Source organism: Malurus melanocephalus, unplaced genomic scaffold (assembly GCF_030028575.1).
Source record: "Malurus melanocephalus ecotype Western Australia unplaced genomic scaffold, MMel_1.1 scaffold_166, whole genome shotgun sequence".
In the NCBI taxonomy this organism is placed as follows: domain Eukaryota; kingdom Metazoa; phylum Chordata; class Aves; order Passeriformes; family Maluridae; genus Malurus; species Malurus melanocephalus.
Window position 1 is genome coordinate 1,463,606 of NW_026623398.1, and position 20,717 is coordinate 1,484,322.

Consider the following 20,717-nt stretch of genomic DNA (forward strand, 5'->3'; position numbering starts at 1 on the left):
CTACGTCACACCATTTTCAAGAGCTACATACGTTTCAAAATTTTAAAATATGTGAAACAAAAAAGTCAGTTTTAAACATCCAGTCCCTTAGAAATTCTCTTCTGTTTCAGTGTCCAATATTTCTCAAATATCCACAAGAGCAGCCACAAGAAAGAGAGAAATAATGAAGTTRTTCCCTAAAAAACTCTATTTTTCTCTAAATATGTATACAAGGACATCTTTCCAACAGTATCTGCACATTGCATTCATTAATTATATCTCAACTCTGACAGTTTGCAGATACATTTTTATTTAATGTGACTCTTACATGAATTCAACCTCAGAGTGGTGGGGGGGGATATCAAAGCAAGTTATGTCAAGTAATTATACAATCTGTTTCTCCAGAGAAATGTCTAGGCTAGACAGCTGGCACTGAAACAGCAGATTAAATTTAGAACTGAAGGGCCATGCAGTGAAGGTGAACTCACAGCTTCTAGTTCTCTGTCGACTGAAGTCTGTACATGTTAAAATAATATGCTCTGTCCCTGAAGCAAAGTTCACTGCTACTCAAAAGAAAGATATTGAAAAGTGACTTTTGCCCCTAGAAAGCTTCTATTTCTAATCCATGAACAGCATATTGATGCCACAGGACRATCTCCTTCCCAAGGTCATTTCCCGGTCCTCAACATGGTACTTAAAATATTTTTTTCTTCATTTGCCTTAGCTGTGGTACTACAGCCATGACACACTAATCCCAGAAATAAGCCAAGCCTTATACAAAGAAATCATGTCTCTCAAACTTTGACTCATTTTAATTTTAAATTCAAGTACTCAATTAGATCACCTTGGGCAGCATTTCAGCTCCCCCATGACTTCTCAAAGACAAAGCACATGCATAAACCTCAMAATTTAAGATCTTCCTTGTGTGTTACAGAGCTGCATCCTGAAATCAAGCATGTAGAAAAAGACACAATCACTGCTGTAGTAATCAGTCATGCAGMCATGACAGAAATAACAACTGACCTTCATGAGATGCTGATTTATCCATTTTGTGAATGTCTTCTTTTGTACTTTGTCACGCTCATCTAGAGGTAAAAAGGAAAAAGAAAAGTTAACACCTCTACAAATGATGCAGAATATTTTTTATGAAGAGCTTTACAATACTCATTTTCTCATAAATTTTGAAAATGGAATAGCCTGCAAAAGCTTCAAAATATCTAATCAAAATAATAGTACAGAAATTTATTTTTTTAGTACATCACAGCATGACATGAAAAGCCTTCTTGAAGCTCCCAATGAGTTCCTTCAGGGCAACAGCCCTTCAGGCATGACACTAGCCTTGTAACAAAAWTCTAACTGCCTAGGAGAAGTCAACAGGCACTCAAAAGACACTGAAAAGGTCATTTTCAGGACATTGGGCAATGTACTGAAAGACAAACTTTTAAGAGCTATAAATGCAACTCATAGTCTATATAATCAAATTATTACTGGAGTATTAAGCAATACAAAATCTGTTACAATATGAAAGCTAACCTTTTCAATAATTATGSTTTTCAGCTGGAATAGCACCCTTGTTAAAACACACAAGAATGAGTTACAGCTGAAGTCAGGGAAAGGACTCTCTTTTAACTCTCTGTAAAATAAACAGGGATGTCCACTAAACCAGATGTGGGACCCAGCCTCTGCCAGCAATTTGCTCCCTGGCGTGGCAGTCAGCACCAATGATTGGCCACAAAATACTGTGGAGAAATATGGAGAAATAATAAAAGCACTAGACTCGGGGTAAGAGAGAGTGGCACTTATGGGTAGGGACCATATATGTGTACGCTACTGAGGCACACAGGAGAAAACCTAACCCCAGGCCAGCACAAGGGTTATCCCAGCTACCTGTGCAGAGCCACGGGCAGCACGACTGTGACAGAGCCCAGCCACCATCCCAGGGCTCCCCAGAGCAGGAGCCACAGCCCAGCAGGACTGGGACCACCTGTGCAAGCCCAAAATAGAAAAAGCCCGTAAGCCCAGTGGAACTGMAGCTGTTTCATTGACTCAGGCTGTTTGCAGCGGGGCTGAGAAYGAGCAATGAGATCAAGTAACAAAACAAGATCCCTCTGTACCTACCACCATCACTAAAAGACTGAACCAGATCTAGTATTTTAATATCAAAAATATTGTTTTTGGGTTGGTCAAATATAATAATATAGACAGAAGGTTTTTCAAGGACTTTCAAATCTTTGGTGTGATACTGAGGTTTCAAAAAAGCATGATTATACAAGAGTCCATCCTGGGCCAAACTGAGCACCATATGGAGTTCCTAACAGTAATGAGAAATTATTATTGGGGAACAAAAGCAAAAATGAAACAAGTAAAAGCCTGTGAAGCCTGTGTATAATCCTTTCTTATGTGACTCAGACTTTCTACATGCTCATACATATCTTTGTATTTAATAGTCATAGATACATTTTTTTCTGTCATTTTTTTCCAATCCTTTTAAACACACCTACAACTTTTATAGCCACAGCTCACTGTGGCAATGAAATCTTCAGGCAGTATGTGTAATGTACTTGTACATTCAGCTCTGTACATAATAGTTGCTATTKCCTAAATGCCTTTTCCACACCACTCAAGTTTTTCTAAACTTTTGGCATATGCTTTTTTCCCCATTTCACAGCTCTACAGTCTCTTACTCTATTTGAAGACCACAAAAAAAAGAGAAGGAGAAACTAAAGAGCGAAGCTGTACTGTTGGAAAAAAAACCTGGCAGACTAAGAAAACCTTTTGCCATATATACATTTCCCTGAAGTCTTCATCTACCAAGACACCATTTCCAACATAAGTTATTCATCCTAATAAGGTGAAAGCTTTGATTTAGTAGATGTAGAGAACAGAAAATCTCAGAAATAAAAGAATTCCACAAACACTTTTAACTGTTCCATTATGGGCAGCTGTTTTAAAAAGAACAGAAAGTTTCTCAACTGCAGAATTTCACAACGTGTACAATGTCTTTTTTCCTAAGGTAACCCCATCTCGTTTTGTCCAGGTACACAGAAGTTTACATTTTGGAACATGTTGCTGTGGCAACAGTTAAAAAACCAAAAAAGTTGAAAAATCCACTTTCTTGTATTTTTTTAGAATACAAAGTCACTATTCATTTCAACTCTTATTTTCAACTAAAATGCTAACATATATATTACACAAATACTGAAACWAAAACTCACAGACCCAAATGCATAAGAAGGAAGGAAGCTGACACCTGTTGTGTTGTGAAAAACACCAAGAATGAAGGGGGGGTAAAAGTCACTAAAACACCACAAGGGTGATTTTAAATCAAAAAACCAAATGCTCCCAGAAAAGCAAATGCACACTGTGAGAAAAAAAAATACAGTGCCACGGTGTTCAGTGTGCTCGAGCTCAGAGCAGAACACACCAAATCAAACTCCCCAGATGAAGCAGAAAACAGGTAAATGACTACAAAAGCAACACCACTAAGGCAGGAAACCCACAGAAAGCCCCTTGAGAGAAGCTTCCCCCCAGAGAGCTCTCCCAGCCCCRCAGGCAGCCCGGGCTGCATTACTGACCCATGCAGCACATGAGTCCCACCAGCTCCGCACGCTGCTCCTTTTCATCTTCAGCACACTGCCTCATTCTGCCCTTCCAAACTACAGAGCTTCTCCTCTGTTCAGGGAAAGGAGAGCCAAGGAGTGAGTGACCAGGGCTTCTCCTGGCTGACACAAAGTAGCAACACCCCTTTTTAAAAAAAACAGGAGCAAACAGCCCATGTGCAGTCAGAGAAAGCAAATCTGTGAGCMCTCTGGCTTTAGTTCACAATGAGAAATAAATTAAGTATCTGTGCTTTTTAACTTTTAGGTGCAGTAACACACATTTGAGTACAAATGTTGAGCTTTCCAAACCAGGCAGTCTGTTTTTTCTCTCTACCAAAGTGAGCAGCAATGAAAGAACAGCGACCCTAAACCCAGCAGCCACACTACTCATTAAGCCAAGGTAATTTAAGAATGCAGGTGAAACTGGAGTTGCAGAAAGAAAACACATATTCCTAAATAATCTGATCTGTAGATCATCACAATAAACCCTCCCCAGTTAATTAACCAATTTAAGCTTGTCTGCTTTTACCCGCAGACATTATTCTGATATATCAGACACACTCAGGCACTCTTATGCTTTATGTGACTGGAAAGTACCTCAGTAAAATGTCTCCAGTCCTAATCTGACTGACAAMCTACTTTATGAGCCTACACTATAACACAGCAGCATCTAAAGAGGTTTCAAGTTAGAATATTTGGATTTAAAAAACAGTTGCTGCAACTAAGGTCTCCTTCTGTGAGTTTCTGTCATTCCTTAATTCCAAGCACAAATTCAGGAGCCAGGTCCTTTTAATACCGATTCAAAACAAACCCCTAAATTATATGGCTCATAGCATCTGGAAGCCAGGACAGTTTCTCAGTAAGTCAAGTTCACTAACAGGATTACACCATGACACATGGTATTGATGCTTTTCAGTGCTCTGCTGGGGAGAATCACAGACCTGTTTAGGTTGGAAAAGACTTTTAACATCATAGAATGCAACAGTTAACAAAAAACTGCCAAATCCACCACTAAACTACAACCTTATGTGCCATATTCATACAGATTTAAAATACCTCCAGGGATGGTAATTCCTTTCCTGTGCAGCCTGGTCCAATGTGTGACAAAATTTCTGTGAAAAAAATSCCCCCTAATGTCCAATCTAAGCCTCCCCTGGTACAATTTGAGTCCATTTCCYCTTGTCCTGTCRCTTGTTGCTTGGGAGAAGGGACCAAYCYCACCWGGCYACAGCCTCMTTTCAGGCAGCTCTAGAGAGCAATGAGGTCTCCCCTGAGCCTCCTTTTCTCCAGGTTAAACACCCCCAGCTCCCTCAGCTGCTCCTCACAGGACTTGTGCTCCAGACCCCTCACCAGCCTCCTTGCCCTTCTCTGGACTCACTCCAGCCMCTCAGTGTCTTTTTCTGCCATGATGAGCCCAGAACTGCACACAGGATTTGAGCTGTGGCCTCACCAGCGCTGAGTACAGGGGGACAATCACTGCCCTGGTCCTTCAGGCCACACTGTTGCTGATCCAGGGAACCATTTGCCTTCTTGGCCACCTGGGCACACCCTGGCTCACGTTCAGCTGCTGCTGACCAACACTTCCAGGTTCTTTTCCATGGGCAGCTTTCAGCCACTCTGTCCCCAGCCTGTAGCTCTGCATGGGGTTGTTGTGACTCACCCGCAGAAGCCACTGAGTGCTCCCCTCTCCCTGCAGGCAAATGTGAAATCTCTGAGCAGCCACAGCAGATGCCACCAACAGGAGTGAGCAGAACAATGTGCTCATCTTCACGCTGATGTAAGGAAATGCAAAATGAGCACAGGAATACAAACTCCTCATTTTCCAGATGAGCTGCCAATTTCTGTGCTGCTTTCTTCATCCTAATGGTGACAGTATCAAAGTCTAGAGTTCCTGCACTGAGTGACAGACTAGAAAAAGAAATCTCCTTTTCTTAGGCAGCTTTTGGCACTGTTAAGTTATGTTTGCTTCTCTGCTGATACATGTTTGCCTACACGAATGGCCAGATAGTCAACAGGTTTTTCTACATTGGCCCAGGTATTTACAAAAGCCTTGGTAGGTGGTTTTGCTACATTTATATAAGAAAACTCATAAAATATTCATATAACTCCCTTACATTTATACTCATATATAAATGCACTAGGTTTTCTATTGTTGCTATTCATGTTACATATTGTATTGTTCAGTACTTTTTAAAGAGACTAATGTTTATAGCTCAGGAAAAATGCTACTAATTTAAGGAATAGTTATTCAATAACGTATTTCACGTTGTTGTAGAATATGGGGCACAAATTCATTCATCATTTTTCAAGCTCTGAACACAAAATTCATTTCATGACAGGTTTTCCTCTGGTATTGCTAACATTCCTTCTGTAAKCTAGACCTTGGTGTCTCCAACATCACACTCAGAAAACGGAGCATAATATATATATATTGCYTCTTGGGAAAACACTGGCTTTAGGGCAAAACCCAGAATCACAAAATATGTAAGAAATAGGGAACAAACCCAGTGCTGCAGTCTGTGCTAAAATGCCTTATCTCGGAAGCTCCTGCTCATCCAAACTTGATTTTAACTTCTATGTCTGTACCACATATTCATTCTTGCTCATTAATTAGGAGCTGGGGGACATTCAACAAATCCGTCACCACCTGAAACAGTTCCCAGGAAGGTAAAATCTCAGTTCAAACAAGTCTAGTTTGGAAGTTAAATCTACAGGTTTTTCCACAGGGAAGGGCTGAATAACCTTACTGACAAGTAATCATCTTTCATATAATAAGCGAGTATTCTTAATTAAACTTGCACTTAAACTCAAAAAGATCAATTTAGGAGCAAATAAAATAAAAAAAACTCCATTCTGAAAGTGTGTGAGTACTGACCAATGCTATGGATTGTGTGTTATTGTGTCAAACTTCCATTAAGACTCACAGCATATAAAATCATACATATTTTAGCGATGAACTTCCCATAACAAAAGATATATATATTTATATCTCTATATCCTTCCTGCTGTGAAAATATCAAGGCTGAATTAGCATCTGTGAAAGCCATGGCAAGGTAGAAATGGTAAGAAATTCTGAAAAAATAATCCTAGGGGCTAGGTGTTTTTGTATATTCAACCCCACTACAGTAGTCAAGATGAACGAGTCCACAAGTGCAATAGTTCCAGCACCAAACCCAAACCTCTTCGAAATACTTAACCACTTAAAGTGGCAGAGAACTAGAATTGCAATCTACATTTAGTATTCATCATGAAAAAYTAGGTTGTTGGCTAAAGGATCCCTAAGTTCTTCTTATCTTCACCTTCAAGAACCTTGGGTAAATATGACAGTTTTCTCACAGTAAGCTCACGTGAGAATCCAGCTTCTTCTAAGTTAAATTTTCCCTCTAAAAGAGCATCATTTGCTATAGACAGTGCTTTATGTTTTATATTTCAAAAGAATACTTCATGCATTTTAATGTATAATGGTGCTATTTTTARATCAGCTGTTCTTGAAGAGTAGGAAGCATCTGTCAAGCTTAAAAGCAACATTTTATATTTTACTCCCTCTGTAATTTTTTTTTTAAATTTGATTTGATCAGCCTCCCCTTGGATTTATGAATTCAGAACTCGTATTATTTCATTTATGTCCCTGTTGGTATTYGTGCATCAGGACAGCATAGGGAATAATGTTAGCAGTTTGTAGGAACTTGTCTTGGAGTCAACATCACATTACTTTTTTGTTTTTAGAAGGAYTGAATGGAGGCCTTGTCAGCCAAATACAAAATAAGTGGGTAACCAGAGACAGACTGGTAAGGTGCACAGTTTAAATACAGGAGAAGAAAGGTAGCATAGGCATGGAGCAAGGGAGAGACATGGTCCACGTGTGAGAAGGAAGAATTCAAAATATACATATTTATATAATTATACATAGACTTAATGAGTATAGATGTCAGAAATCTCTTATCCAGATTTCACTAAGACATAATGATGGGATTTCACCCTGTTGAAAGAATTGTCAAAAAAAACCAAAACCAAGAAGCAGCAGGACAAACAAGCATTACATAAAGGAACCTTACATACAATGAATCCCACTATTTAAGAAATGCAAGCAAAAATGAATACTGTTAGGCATTCCTAAGGCACAAACTCTTGAAACGTATTTTTTAATTGAGGATCRCTTAAAAATTATGAAAGCCTAAACCCCACTTTTAAGGTTTTATTAATTCAGGTGAAATCATTTCTTTCCCACTTTCTGCTTTTTCCATCCCTTCCTCCTTCACAACAAGCTTCAACTCATCTGGCTCAGGGAYGGGAAGTTTCAACTACCACTTATGTGGTCCACACACACACAAAGAGGCATGGGAGATGCTGCCACTGCATTTATACAAAAGCAACTTTTCAGAGAAAAAGATGAGGCACAAGGAGATACTTTCCCACAACGCTACTCCCACATATCTGAAATCTGCTACTGATGCAGTGCCACAGGGGAAAGTTAGGTAATGCAAGAAAAGTTTCCATCAGCAACCAGAATAACTTAAGGGAAAGTGCTCACATCCAAAACATTTTTTATTTATGTTTAAGCCCTTGAAGAAAAGCTTGTGTTATGTGCTGGCATTTCCATCACTGCTTGCAGTRTTTTTAATGGCACTCCACCCAAGGATAGGAAAAGTCCCACTGGACCTTTCTCATATTGTTACCAAGGCATTCACTACCAGCTGCTGCCAGAGGATGACACTGATGAGGTGAAACTGGGCTTCCCAATGTTTCTCACAGTGAAGTGTTACCCTCACAAACAAAAATTTGTCAATTGGCATCATCTACSCTGTTTTTTTCCAGAAAATGTATCCCACTCAACTACTGCCCTCTGATGAGGTCTGCATTGATTTGGCAAAGTTCTTTCGAAAGAGTGKCTCCTCTTCTGCATTCTCCTAACAGGCAAATCACTGACTCCTATAAAGCTTCACTTTACGTRTCATGTCACATCAGATATGCACACAGTTATGGAAGAATTTCAAATTTACACGTATCCTGAGCTTTGCATTGTTAATTTAAATGGCAATGAAATGCAAACTTCAGTTTAGATCTTCTTCTAATTTGTCTGGTTGCTCCAGTTAATCTGTGAAGAATTCAAGTCTCTCTMCAGTTTCATTTCCTCTGAAAACCAATCAAATCTCTTACACATTGGGACAAAAAGGTCACATACACAGCTGGTCTGATTACAAAGATGAATCAGAATTAAAAAATTTGCCCATTTATTTTAAAATCTGATTCCCCTTCATGCTCTATTTTTATTAAACTGTGAACTATATGCACTAAGAGCTGAGGAAGAATTAGAAATTATACGGTTTTCCTGGAATTTCAGTCAAAGATCAAACTCAGACCTCATTGTAAAGTTAACAGCTGAGTTTTACTAAGTAAAGCCCCCATTATCTTTGATGTCATTAAGGTCCATCTTTCATTAAATAAGAAACAATGTTTAGAATCTCTGACATTTTTCAAACAGAGTATTTTTATTTCTATTTAACAAAACAATATTGGAAATTATACTTGCCATATCATTTATGTGAGCATGCATTCAGCTATAAAAATGCAAATTATTTCAGAAAAACATGTTCTTCAAAGGAATGAGCAATGCAATTTGTAGGYTGAATGGGAACTAAATTTGACAACAGACATAAATGCATCAAAGACTGGCAAGTCTTGTAAAAGATGGAAGAAAACATATAATAAAAATTACAAAGACTGAAAATAAACTGGGAAACTTCAGCATTTTTTTTGCACTACATTCAGTCATCACTTCACTGGGCTTCCCAATTAAGTTGTCTTGAATGCAACAGCTGCAAACAGAATCCAAATATATTTTCTTTTCATCTGTGCTTCATTTGATTCATGTTTGTTCACCCAACTCCAGTGACCCATTTCAGCAGCTTCCCAGCCTTGCAAGCAAAGGAACAAAACAAAAGTGCAGATTAGTTACTCGAGAGAAGACTTAAAATATTATAGAAGTTTAAATGTTGTGATCTGGAACAATGTTTATCTTTGAAACTCTGCAATTCTTTGTAATTAGGTATCGGAATATCTGTTTGATTATTATGTCTATCTATTATAATCTGAAATTAATTGCTTCAATACATCAGCCGTACACGTGCAGTGAAATAAAAAGACTTATGAAATAAAAAGTCCTTAGTCACATGGAAACTGTTCTATTTGCTCTTGTAAAAGGCTTTGCAAAATACAATGTTCTGGCTGAAAGATATGTTGCTACCTTGCTGTAAAAACAAATCCAACATTTAGACTCTCATGCCCACAATAATCTGTGAAGTGATTAGATGGGTTTATCAGGTTCTCATACCCAGACTCAACAATAAAATCATACCTTTAACAGCACCACCCCCTCCAGCTGCACACACACGGGTTCTAGCTTTGTTTCTTACATGAAAGACACAATTCTATAAACAAATAAGTGCACTTCCCTGAGTCTGTGTAAGATACAGATCTAGAATAAAGAACTCCAGGAATCAACCAGAAGGCTTCTCTGGAGTCCAGGGAGCTCAAGCTGCCCACATGGCTTGGGTACCTTTGCCTCCTGCACACATGGAAGACCTCAGGCTCCTGCTGATGGACTCTGGACATCCTTTAACAACCAACTCTGAGTAAYTGTAGTAAACCACTTGTACCTGGGACCATGAATTCACACTCCAGGCCACAGACAGATTTTTCAGCTCATGAACAACTGCTGTAGCTAAACCCTTCCAGTTCTCAAAGCAGCTGCTTCCCAAGTGTATCAGCTCATGCATGACAGCATGAATGTCAGACATGTTTAATTAATGTCAACATTCATAATCCAGACTGACATGGCTGATATCAAGACATATCTGCTAAAACAAAAAGACTGAAAGCATAACACAGAATAGTGTTTCATTTGCTAAAAATGAAATAACATGTTTTGATATTTTTGGAGGTCAGAGTTTAATCCTATGTGCAGATGTATGAGCCATCATCAAACCTCCACTGACTCTGCCAGAACTATGACCACGTGCAGGCAAAACCACACAAAAATTCTAACTATAAGGCTGATTGGCTCACCATTTAAGTTTGTGATATTCTGCAACACACCACATTTCAACCCTACAGATGCAGATGAACATGAAACCCCAACAGGCAGCAAATAAACACTTCCGGTCCTAAAARCATTCAACAATTTGCTAATTGCACACCCATCTGGCTCAATAAGAAACTGCACTCAAATTTTCACATGGACCATGTTCTGCCATCTCAGCATCTATGCTTKAAGCAGGACGAAGAATTCATCTGTCCTACACCTGAAACACTGCATTAAAACTGCAAGGTTGCCTGCCTTTACCATCCTATGCAGGAGATAATATGTAAAAGTTAAACTACTGGAACAAGAGCTATACTTGTGGCATGACTTGGAGGAATGCAAATTAAAGATTTCCATAACTGTATGGAGGAAATATTGCTATATCCCAATGTGTGCACATACATCAAAGCCAAGAGGAACCCAGAGGAATGACTTCAAAATTCATACAGTCTCAGTCAGCYCTTTGGTGTGGTTAAGGGTAGCTACTTCAAAACTAATCAGATGACAGACATGAAATTAAACTCAAAAATCATTTCCTCTRGTGTCTTCCAGTCCCAGCACTGAGTGCTCTAAAAGATTTAGAATCATAAATGAAACAAGGGTCCCAGCTCCTCAAAATTGACAGCTGAAGAATTAAACAAGAAATCAACAAGAGATACATGCCGGCCACAGGAGATACAGCAGGAGGTAATTAAACAATAGTGGTTACCTATAAGCCTGTTCCACTTAGGAAAGAAAAAAAGATGTCTATAGAGCATTCAACTTTCTTCTTTAGGCATTTCAAAAAACATCATTAACGAATTCAGATTAACTGAAGTCACATAAGAAAACATTCTTGTTCCCTGAAGCGCTGCAGAGCTCCATGTCTAGTTCTTTTGTGCCCGCAGAGTCACTCTTGGGTTAGTACTGCATTGGCACAATATCCTGAGAACAAAACTCCCGAAGCTCAGTGATCTTCTAAAGCATTTCCTTCTGCGCAGAACTCTCTCTCAAACCCTACAGCAGGAGACATGTTTAACTATTACAAAGAGCCCAGCGAAGTAGAACTGCACAGATAGCGACGAGCAGCRCTGGAAAACTGGAAAATCTCGTATTATCAGGAAAATAACTGGTTTCCAATTTTAAGTRTTATTTGACTTCTTCCTTCTAAATGAGAAAGAAGGCCCATGTGAAAACGCCACATCCACCTACCAGGACACATACAGCCTACATCTAGTGTAAAAAAAAAAAACCTCAGTAGACAATACAGTGTGCTGCAGTGTCTGTGGTAGCACCCCTTGATCTGTGGCTGAATCACCCCATGTTAAACTACCCCTCCAACCAGGATTTAAACTAATTCTTTAAAAAAAAAAGTTTGCACATTTGATGTAAGGACTTTAGCATCACAATGGCCTGCCTTAAACACTGTTTAGGCCACACAAGGACTTTGCCATGAAATAAGAAAAGAATGGGCTGACAGCTCCACACCTGGTGGAAGCAGGTGTGGCTCGCACATCCTGGMTAATGCATCCAGGCAAAAATTCCCAATGTGGCAAACTCTGTGAAGAAGTAAATGCTCATACACCTGTCACCAGTCAAATAAAGATCACCCCAAGGGATGGGACAGATGGCAGCTGTGACCATCAACCACCACTGAAGCCCCCCCACAATACACCTCTGTGGATACCTGAAACTTGGACTGTAAATTAAGCCATCGTGACAGGAACTTGAGATAAGAAAGGTGGTATTATTGTCCAAGTGTTATCTCAGGCCAAGAGGGAGGTAAATAAAGCTGGKCAGAAGAATGTATCACTGATAACGGCAGAATTTATGGGCCACAAAGAAAGCCAACTCAGCAACTGTGCTGAAATCAGCTCAGACTGGGTAAAAGATAATTCTGGYAGTGGGAAATCACAACCACCCACTCACAATCCACCAACACAAAAGAAGAGAAAGACTGAGCATGGACTGTAAGCCAATAGAATTAGAGAAGTGTGTAGCCAATGAGCAATAACGCCTTTGTTTGCTAAAATGCACAAATAATGAAAAGTTCTGAAYGACCTTGGGACCCCCACCAGCAGGAAGCCCAGGGTRAGGAAGGACCAACAGGATGGCACTGGATCCATGGGTGGTAACTATGTTCTGCTTAATCCACCTTGCTCTAATTCTCTCTCTCCCTCCTACTCCATATTTTCTATTTCCATCTCTCTACCTCACATTTACTGTTAAATAAAATCAGTATTCTTGACTTCAGCATGTGGTMTTATTCGCATATTAATCTGGGCACAGGCAGCTCTCATTTACTTGATCACAATATTTGGTGATTGCTTTTTGGTGGTTTGGCGTTTTTTTTTTTTTAAGTGATCAGTGAAGTTCTGGCACAAATTAAAAATGCATTTCCACACCATCACGTGACAGCTTACATATTTTGAAATKATGATCCAAGTTTAAACAGAAATCCCACACTGGAAAGTGCAAACTTGGGTCACAGCAGTAAGCATCACTGCACTGAGARAACTGCAGGCATTTTCCTCAAACCCCCGGAAGACAGTGAAGATCTGCGCTGACTTTGTGTATTTCTGCACTTTGATCAAGTCATTCTGCTTTGCTTTTTATACTCTCCCTTGGAGAAAAAGCAGTGGGATACGTTCCAAGAAATCCATGTAAAGGTCCTGAGAGAAGAAAAGACCCAGAGCAGCAKTCCCTTTGCTGTTCAGCCAGCCTTTCAAGCCCCGTGCTTGCACGGCTGTTCTAACTCCAGACTGCTGCAGAGCTGAGGAACTGGAGGGAGAGCAGCAATGTTTCCATGTGACACACACAGCCCCTGAACAGCACAATCCACAGGGTCATTTCCTCAGTGTCAGCCAAGACCATCAAACTTTAATGTAGCATACATTAAATWTACTCACTAACAGAATGAGGAGAGYTTGAAAAGAGAGGACACGAGCAGTGATCTGTGCTGCTAGGTTTGCTAAATTAGCAGGTTTTTCTCCCCACTCTGATCTTCAAATTTTGATATATTTATATTAAAGGAGAGTAATTTGGTTTGCATGTGATGTCAAAGTAATAGGGACAAGAATCAAAATAATCAAGCATTAAAAAAAAAAAAAATCTCACCAGCTGATGTTTACCCCACGGATGTATATGATACTGCTCCTCATTCATCTCCACTAGCACACCCACCCCTTGTTCTCCTTTCAGTTTTGTGAACAATAGAAGATTCTCTTCCACAACAAAGAAGTGTAAAAATAACTACTAGGATGTTTTCTGTGTTGTACAAAGACAAAGAACACACTCACAGTCTGAAACCATTACTAGACTTCCAGAAATGCACTGTCAACTCATATTAAAAAAGAATGATATATTAAAATAAAAAAGCATGCCAGACAATTTAAAGATCTGACACAAAGAACATATTTTATTTTTAACGTAAGTGTACAAYAATTTGAAAATTTCATTGACTGTTTTTCTTGATTACCACACAAACCTAAAGYAAATACTTCCACTGAGTTGAACTGGTTTGAGCATATTGTTTCACTGGGAATAGCTACAGTCTTAATCCACTYCATAAAGACCTATCAGCAAAGCATTTTTTTTCATTCATGTAAAGAGAAGCCAGTTGACTGCACTGTCATGCTGAGATGTGCAAAATGATCTTTAGTAGAAAAATAGGAAAATTATTAAAGACTGCCATGTGAGTGCTTTTCACAGACATGGTTGCTATAGTGAATATAGAGTAGCTATACAGGATATACAGCTGTTCAACCATCTGGAAAAGCAATGGAAAGCAATTGGAAACAGCATGCTAGGGATGCAGGGAAGGGAAATCCACCTGAGCAGGCAGGTGGCCCTGATCATCAAATTATCTTGCCCATGTTAAATTTGTATTCTAGATTTCAGAGAGCATGCAAATTTGCATAGTATTTATCCAATTTCTGCATCTCCACATTTAATGAAGACTTATATATATTCACAGTCTGTATAAAAATGTATTTCTGCTTTTAACATCACAGAGAGCTCTGAAAGTTCCACATGATCACAAATTTTCTGTTATTAATGAGACAAGCAACCCACCTATGCTAGTAAAAGAGGCAAACCACAGTTTCTATGTGTGGCTATTCTGGTACAATTAAGTTAAATGTAAGAGCTATGAACACAGGACAGAAAATGCTAATTAATTAGATATTAATTATACTGAAATAATTACCACTCTGGAAGTGAATTTCCACACATAAACAGCCAATGAAAATGGTATATTTTATTGAATTAACCATTTCCTTCCCAGGCAGCACTCAGGGAGCTGGGACACCCTTGTTCTTCTGGTACCCTGGAGCTTGGGACATCTAAACTCCCTCATGTACCTCTGATACCTTCCTGTGAATAGCAGCTCCATGGTGTCTAATAGATAAGAGAAGTGTCACCACAGATGTGAATTTTAAGATTTCAAAGGAGATGAAAAGGTCAGTTCTGAGAATTCCCTACCATGCATAAACAGCAGCTGATAAAGAACAAACATAAGAACTATGGGCAAAAGGAGTCTTGAAAATGGAACTGTCTGAAGAACACGAAAATTTAAGGAATGAGAAATGATACAGCAGAGAGAGCTGTGAGTGGTACTAGAGATAAAGACAAGAAGCTAGYACTTTAACAGYRGAAGAAGAGGATTCCAGGGGAGCARTAAAAAAGATAATGATTTCAGTAAAAATACATATTGAAATGACTGGTTAAGATTAGCACCTGGAGAGTATAAAGATGGATCCTGTGGCAGTMAGCACAGCACTCAGACCTCYCTGCAGGAAAGCTTATGCTGCATGCACAGAAAGAAAGGCAAGTTTCTGAGAATAAGAGCTCGAGAGAAGAGTCACATGCTTCAGCTTAGAGACTGGAAAGTGGTCTTAACRTAAGATAAGATACAACATGGAGTTCTGAATCATCTTCATTATGATCTAACATGCAGAATTTTGTGCATCAGACTGCCCAGAAATACTTAATGGGAGGCAAGACCATCAAGGAGCTATGACAATCCCAAAGCAGTAAGGAAAATATGGGCAAGGAGAACTCCAAGCAAAAGCCACCAGAACAACAAAAGACAGCAACAAAATGGAGGTAGGGATGTTCAGTTACTTGTTTAAGCGTAATCACAGAAGTCAAACAAGGTGAAGAAGGATTTTAAAAAAGCAAAGCCAATACAAAGCTCTAAACATGCCAAAACATTCCCTGGAAATATAATAGTCACATGTAAAATCACAGCTAAATGATAGATTTTACACATCAGTTTACTTAAATATAACATTTTCAATATTTAATTATTTACAGAATAAGCTAAGGAGTAGGAACATAGTGCAATTGTTCTTATTTTCTTTAATTTAAAGATGAAAGGATTACAAAATCTAAAAATTATAACCAGACTTGACGTCTCATGAAATATAACTTTAAGAAGTCTAATGTACTCCAAGACAGAGAACACAAGSCAAGAAAAAGGAAGACAGTAAGGGAGCTGAGCTGAGTGACATGCCACCTGCCTGTCCCAGGCAGTGGGATCGATTACCGCCACTGGGGTTGCCAGAACAAAATTTCACACTCTATCCAAGTTAGGATGTATTTTTAGTCTTTGAAAATATTACTGGACTATAAATGGATGTTGTTCTAATATTTTTTTTTTATTATTGCAATATAGAATTAACAGTGCTTTTATGCACAGGGATTTGACATCCTAAAGGCAGAAATCATATGCTAAGAAAGATCACAAACCCCAAGAACCTCTATTAGCTCGCCTGGCAGGCGCCAGCCAAGCACCAGGTCAAGGAGTGTTCCTGGCACACAARGTTGTGTCACAGAACTGATGAAAGGAGCCTGGGGACAGCAGTGGCCATGGAGAATGAAAAGAACTCCCACAAGAGCCCACAGCAGCCACCAYGCAAAAGGAAACTGAATCATGTTCCACCAGAGGGGAGATCTGACTTCTGACGTACGCTGCTCTTATTTGAATAGGAAGGAAAYACATCCCTACAACAGATGCATGGACAAAGCTGCTCACTGTGGTAAAGCCAGAACCACCCTCCTGAAACCAAGAGCAAATCTCCATGAAGGCTAAGAGCATAAGGACTGGATAAAGCAAGCCTGGTATATCTCTGTCCTCTGTTAAGGACAACTCAAAGTCTTGTCTTACATATGCAATGACACATATAAAAAACACCCCAAAGAGAGGYTGTCAGGCCAAAATAGCTGTTTTGCAGCTTGCAGGCAAAGCCATGGCCAGTCCAGCCAGAGGGAATACAAAAGGGTGTAAAGGAGGTCAGTTTAAGGCACCCAGTCACATAGATGAACCACAGAGCAACAAACTCCTTACCTGAACTGCTGTGTTACCCACAGCACCTTACTAACAACAAGGTCAGACGCCACTAAAGAGTCTCTGTCAGTCCCAGTCCTCTAAAATGAGGAGCGTTTTTTTTTCCTCCAGAAGCTGAGTCCAAAGCTTGGCTTGTAAGCCTCAAATAGTTACCGCCTGAAATAAAAGGATCAAACTAAATAAAAGGATCAAACTAAATAAAAGGATCAGACTTAGTGTCTGACCTTACTGTAATGAAATAAGATACCAGTCTGCCTAGTCACAAGATGCTGACAAGATATGAAATATTTGATTTTACAGTAGTGTAGAAGCAGTGCAACTACAGCTTGGGGTGTAGAGAAATTTATTTACAATTGCACAGGATCTTGTCAACAAGGCTGTTCTACACATCAGGATTTTTTWATACTTGCTGCAGCAAGTTCAGTCTCATGAAAATTGTGTTCTTTCATGTAAGGTACAGCTACAAAAAACCAGTAGATCTGATTACATGATTCCCTCAAAAAGAGGTTGTATTTTCTGCTAGTATTGAAGAAGGTATGAATGAAACTTATCTTTGGCAAAGATGCTCCATGAACCACGCGTAGACATGATCCAGCAAAGTCCTAACACGGAACTTCTGAAAATGTTCCCATACCAGAATGGGACTACATATTCTTATCTATAAATTACTATGAGAAATATTAATTTTTGTGAGTCTCATGAAAAAAATGCTAGATCCAGAGTTGTGCAGACCATAAACCTGAAAAAAGGAGTAACTGGGGCAGATGCTCCAGCAGCAGTCCATGACCTAAAAACCAGTCAGCAGGACAAGATCTTCCAAGCAAAAATGCAGAACACTTGAGCTAGAAAGTATATTTTAAACACTGTACTTTTATGAGAAGATTACTGAATATTAACAATCAAAACGTGAAGAATGCAAAAAGCTGTCTAACAGGCAGCAGTGTCTTTGCAGAGGCATTTTATAGACTAATGGCTTATGCAGTTGTACACCATCACAAACAAGGCAAAAATTACAATATTTATTAACATTACAAAGCTTAAAGCTGAATACCAGGCAGATCAGTATTTCCTTGGACTAGTTATGCCAAGGATTGCCTCCAAAATCTCTGAGGGATACATGTATGGCATTGCTATGGAGCGAGAAGAAGCTTATTTAAAAAAACAGGATTTTGCAAAGCATTACTTAGAATGGTAGTCACAGCAGAAGTCCTAGCTTCCATGAAAATACGATTATTTATGAGGGAAAAAAATTTTTAACATTGGCTCTGACAATGTTCCTAAGGAGGTTAAAAAAAAAAAAAAAAAAATTACATCCATGATTTTCAAGGATACTTTTTTTCTTTTAAAAAAAATCATACAGCCTAAAGCAGAGACATTCCTCATTTTCAAGGACTCCACAGACACTGTAGGTGTGATGGATCTTGTCTCCCCAAATGCCATCCAGAACAGCTGCACAAAGCCTACTGACTAATAAGGGGCAAGAATGTCACCCTGCATTAACAGCTCCAGTTACAACACAACAGYGATTGCTAAAATATTCACTTCTAGGTAGCTTGCTGGGTTACAGTTATATAACCTAGGTTTCCAGATTGATTTATGGTAGATAAAGTGAAAAACCCAGCTGTAGGAAAAAAAGGATCAGAACGGCTTAAGAAAAAATAAATTCATGCTTACAATGTCAAAAATAACACAGATGAGTCATGGTTACCAACAGCAAATGGAAGCTCATGCCCTGCTCAAAGTGGCTGGCTTAGACATTTACAGAAAGAAACATGATAAATATACAAAATACACCCACTTTTAAAAACAAATCCCTTGAAAATAGAACAAAAATCTGAAACTTAAATCAGAAATAAARTGATGATAAATGAAAAGCAGTAACATGCCTATCAGTCCTCAGCTCTATATATTTAGGAAACTAAATGGAGTTGAGGGTTTGTTTTTTTTTTTTCCAATGGAGAAGTGAACACATTAAATGCTCTCACAKTATTTTGTGAGTCCATTGGAAAACTTCTAACTTGCCCTGAACACACCTAAATAAATACGTGGTTAAAACTGAGTGCTTTAATATGAAACAGAGTAACAATAAAGGCACTAAAGCTGTTYATGCCACTTCTCTACAGCCACAGGAGCCTTGTTCGTGCCTGTAGGTGCTGCACAGGCAGGGTGCCAGTGTGCTCTGATGGGGAACTTCACTGTATCTGCCCCACTACTTCACTGGGCCCTAGATCAGCAGCACAGCATCAACTGCATTTCACTTTTCTGTCTTCACACAATTAAGTAAGGCAAGTTAGAAGACAAAAAAAAAAACAAGTTAGAAGGCAAAAGATAGGAAAAAGATAACATATTTATTGTATTTCTCCATTAGTTGGTTGATACTGTGGAAGTGACTGTCTCCTTTAAATCCTGCAGTTAAATGTCAACAAGTRCTATTAACACTTAGCTAGTTTGTTTTAAAGACTCAGACTTCTCGTCAGACATAATTGTAAAACTTGCTGAAATTTTTATCCTGGATTTGCAACTGTCATGCTACCAATTCCTGTTCCAAGGCAGGGCTTTTGATTTGTAATTATATAGTCTTTTAATTTACAAYTGAGGGAAAAATATTAAATATAAAAATAGTCCAATAAGAGACTACAACCTGCTCTTTCTACCGAAGTCAAAATCTCTGTCCAAATACAGCTTCCTTTAAAAAATCTTGATTAAAAAAAAAAAAAGAAGAGCTTTTGTTCTGCAAATGCACTTTTAAACAGGAGCTACAACCCTCTTGCACTTTTCCAGATTTCCTAATGAAAGCAGCCTTCATAAGGTTTTGGCCATTGCTCCCTCTGGTTCTCACTATCAGACAAATAATTAGCACTGTGCTTATACGCCTTGTCTGCAGCATAGCTCATCCAGAGCCAGTCAAGTGCCATCTCAAGCTCAAGGCAGATGAGAGGAAAAGCTACAGCCYTACCTGGGCTCCAGGAGTGATGGGGTGAACAAACCAGGCAAGACAGAGTAAAAGGTTAAAGTTACTTTGTCTCACTGCAGCTRTAAGGCAGATCGCACCTGGCACAGGAAATTAAATCAAATGGAAACATGTTCTGGTTGAAGTAGCACAAGAAAGAGAAATTACTTCATCTTGGTGCCAGGAAGAGGCATGAGAAAGCACGGAGGGACCAGCTGAACAATCAAACTCATCTTGAGCAAAATGAAGAGAAATCTAGGWGACTGCTGCAGCATTTCGCTGTATGTCTCTGGCTGTCCAACAATGCTGCAGCTGAACTGGCTGCCAAAGAAAAGAAATCTGGGGAGAGGCTCTAGTTTGCATTCTTTTCAACTTTTATCCTCTCAGGGCATATCTGTGTAGAGGGAGCTGGAGACTGGTCCTGCTGTGTGGTCGCTGGTGCAGGACCTGCCAGGGGGCCTGGACCATGGAGTCCCAGCAGGGATGGGCTGGAACACTCAGAGCTGGGTGCCTTGGGAGCAGGGATGGCATGGGACACTCAGAGCTGGGTGCTCTTGGGAGCAGGGCTGACATGGGACACTGAGAGCTGGGTGCCCTTGGGAGCAGGGATGGCATGGGACACTGAGAGCTGGGTGCCCTTGGGAGCAGGGATGGCATGGGACACTCAGAGCTGGGTGCCCTTGGGAGCAGGGATGGGCTGGGACACTCAGAGCTGGGTGCCCTTGGAGTGCAGGGATGGCATGGGACACTCAGAGCTGGGTGCCCTTGGGGTGCAGTTGT

General features: G+C 39.6%; 1 protein-coding gene across 7 annotated transcripts in view; it reads right to left on the reverse strand.

Annotated features, from left to right (window-relative positions):
* LOC130577098 (dystonin-like) overlaps nt 1–20,717 on the reverse strand; it is a 292,211-nt gene that overhangs the window by 203,998 nt on the left and 67,496 nt on the right. For all 7 annotated transcript variants that reach the window (XM_057372216.1, XM_057372215.1, XM_057372214.1 and 4 more), the window contains one exon: nt 1,003–1,064. In XM_057372216.1, coding sequence (XP_057228199.1) covers nt 1,003–1,064 — 62 coding nt within the window. The remainder of the gene's footprint in view (nt 1–1,002; nt 1,065–20,717) is intronic.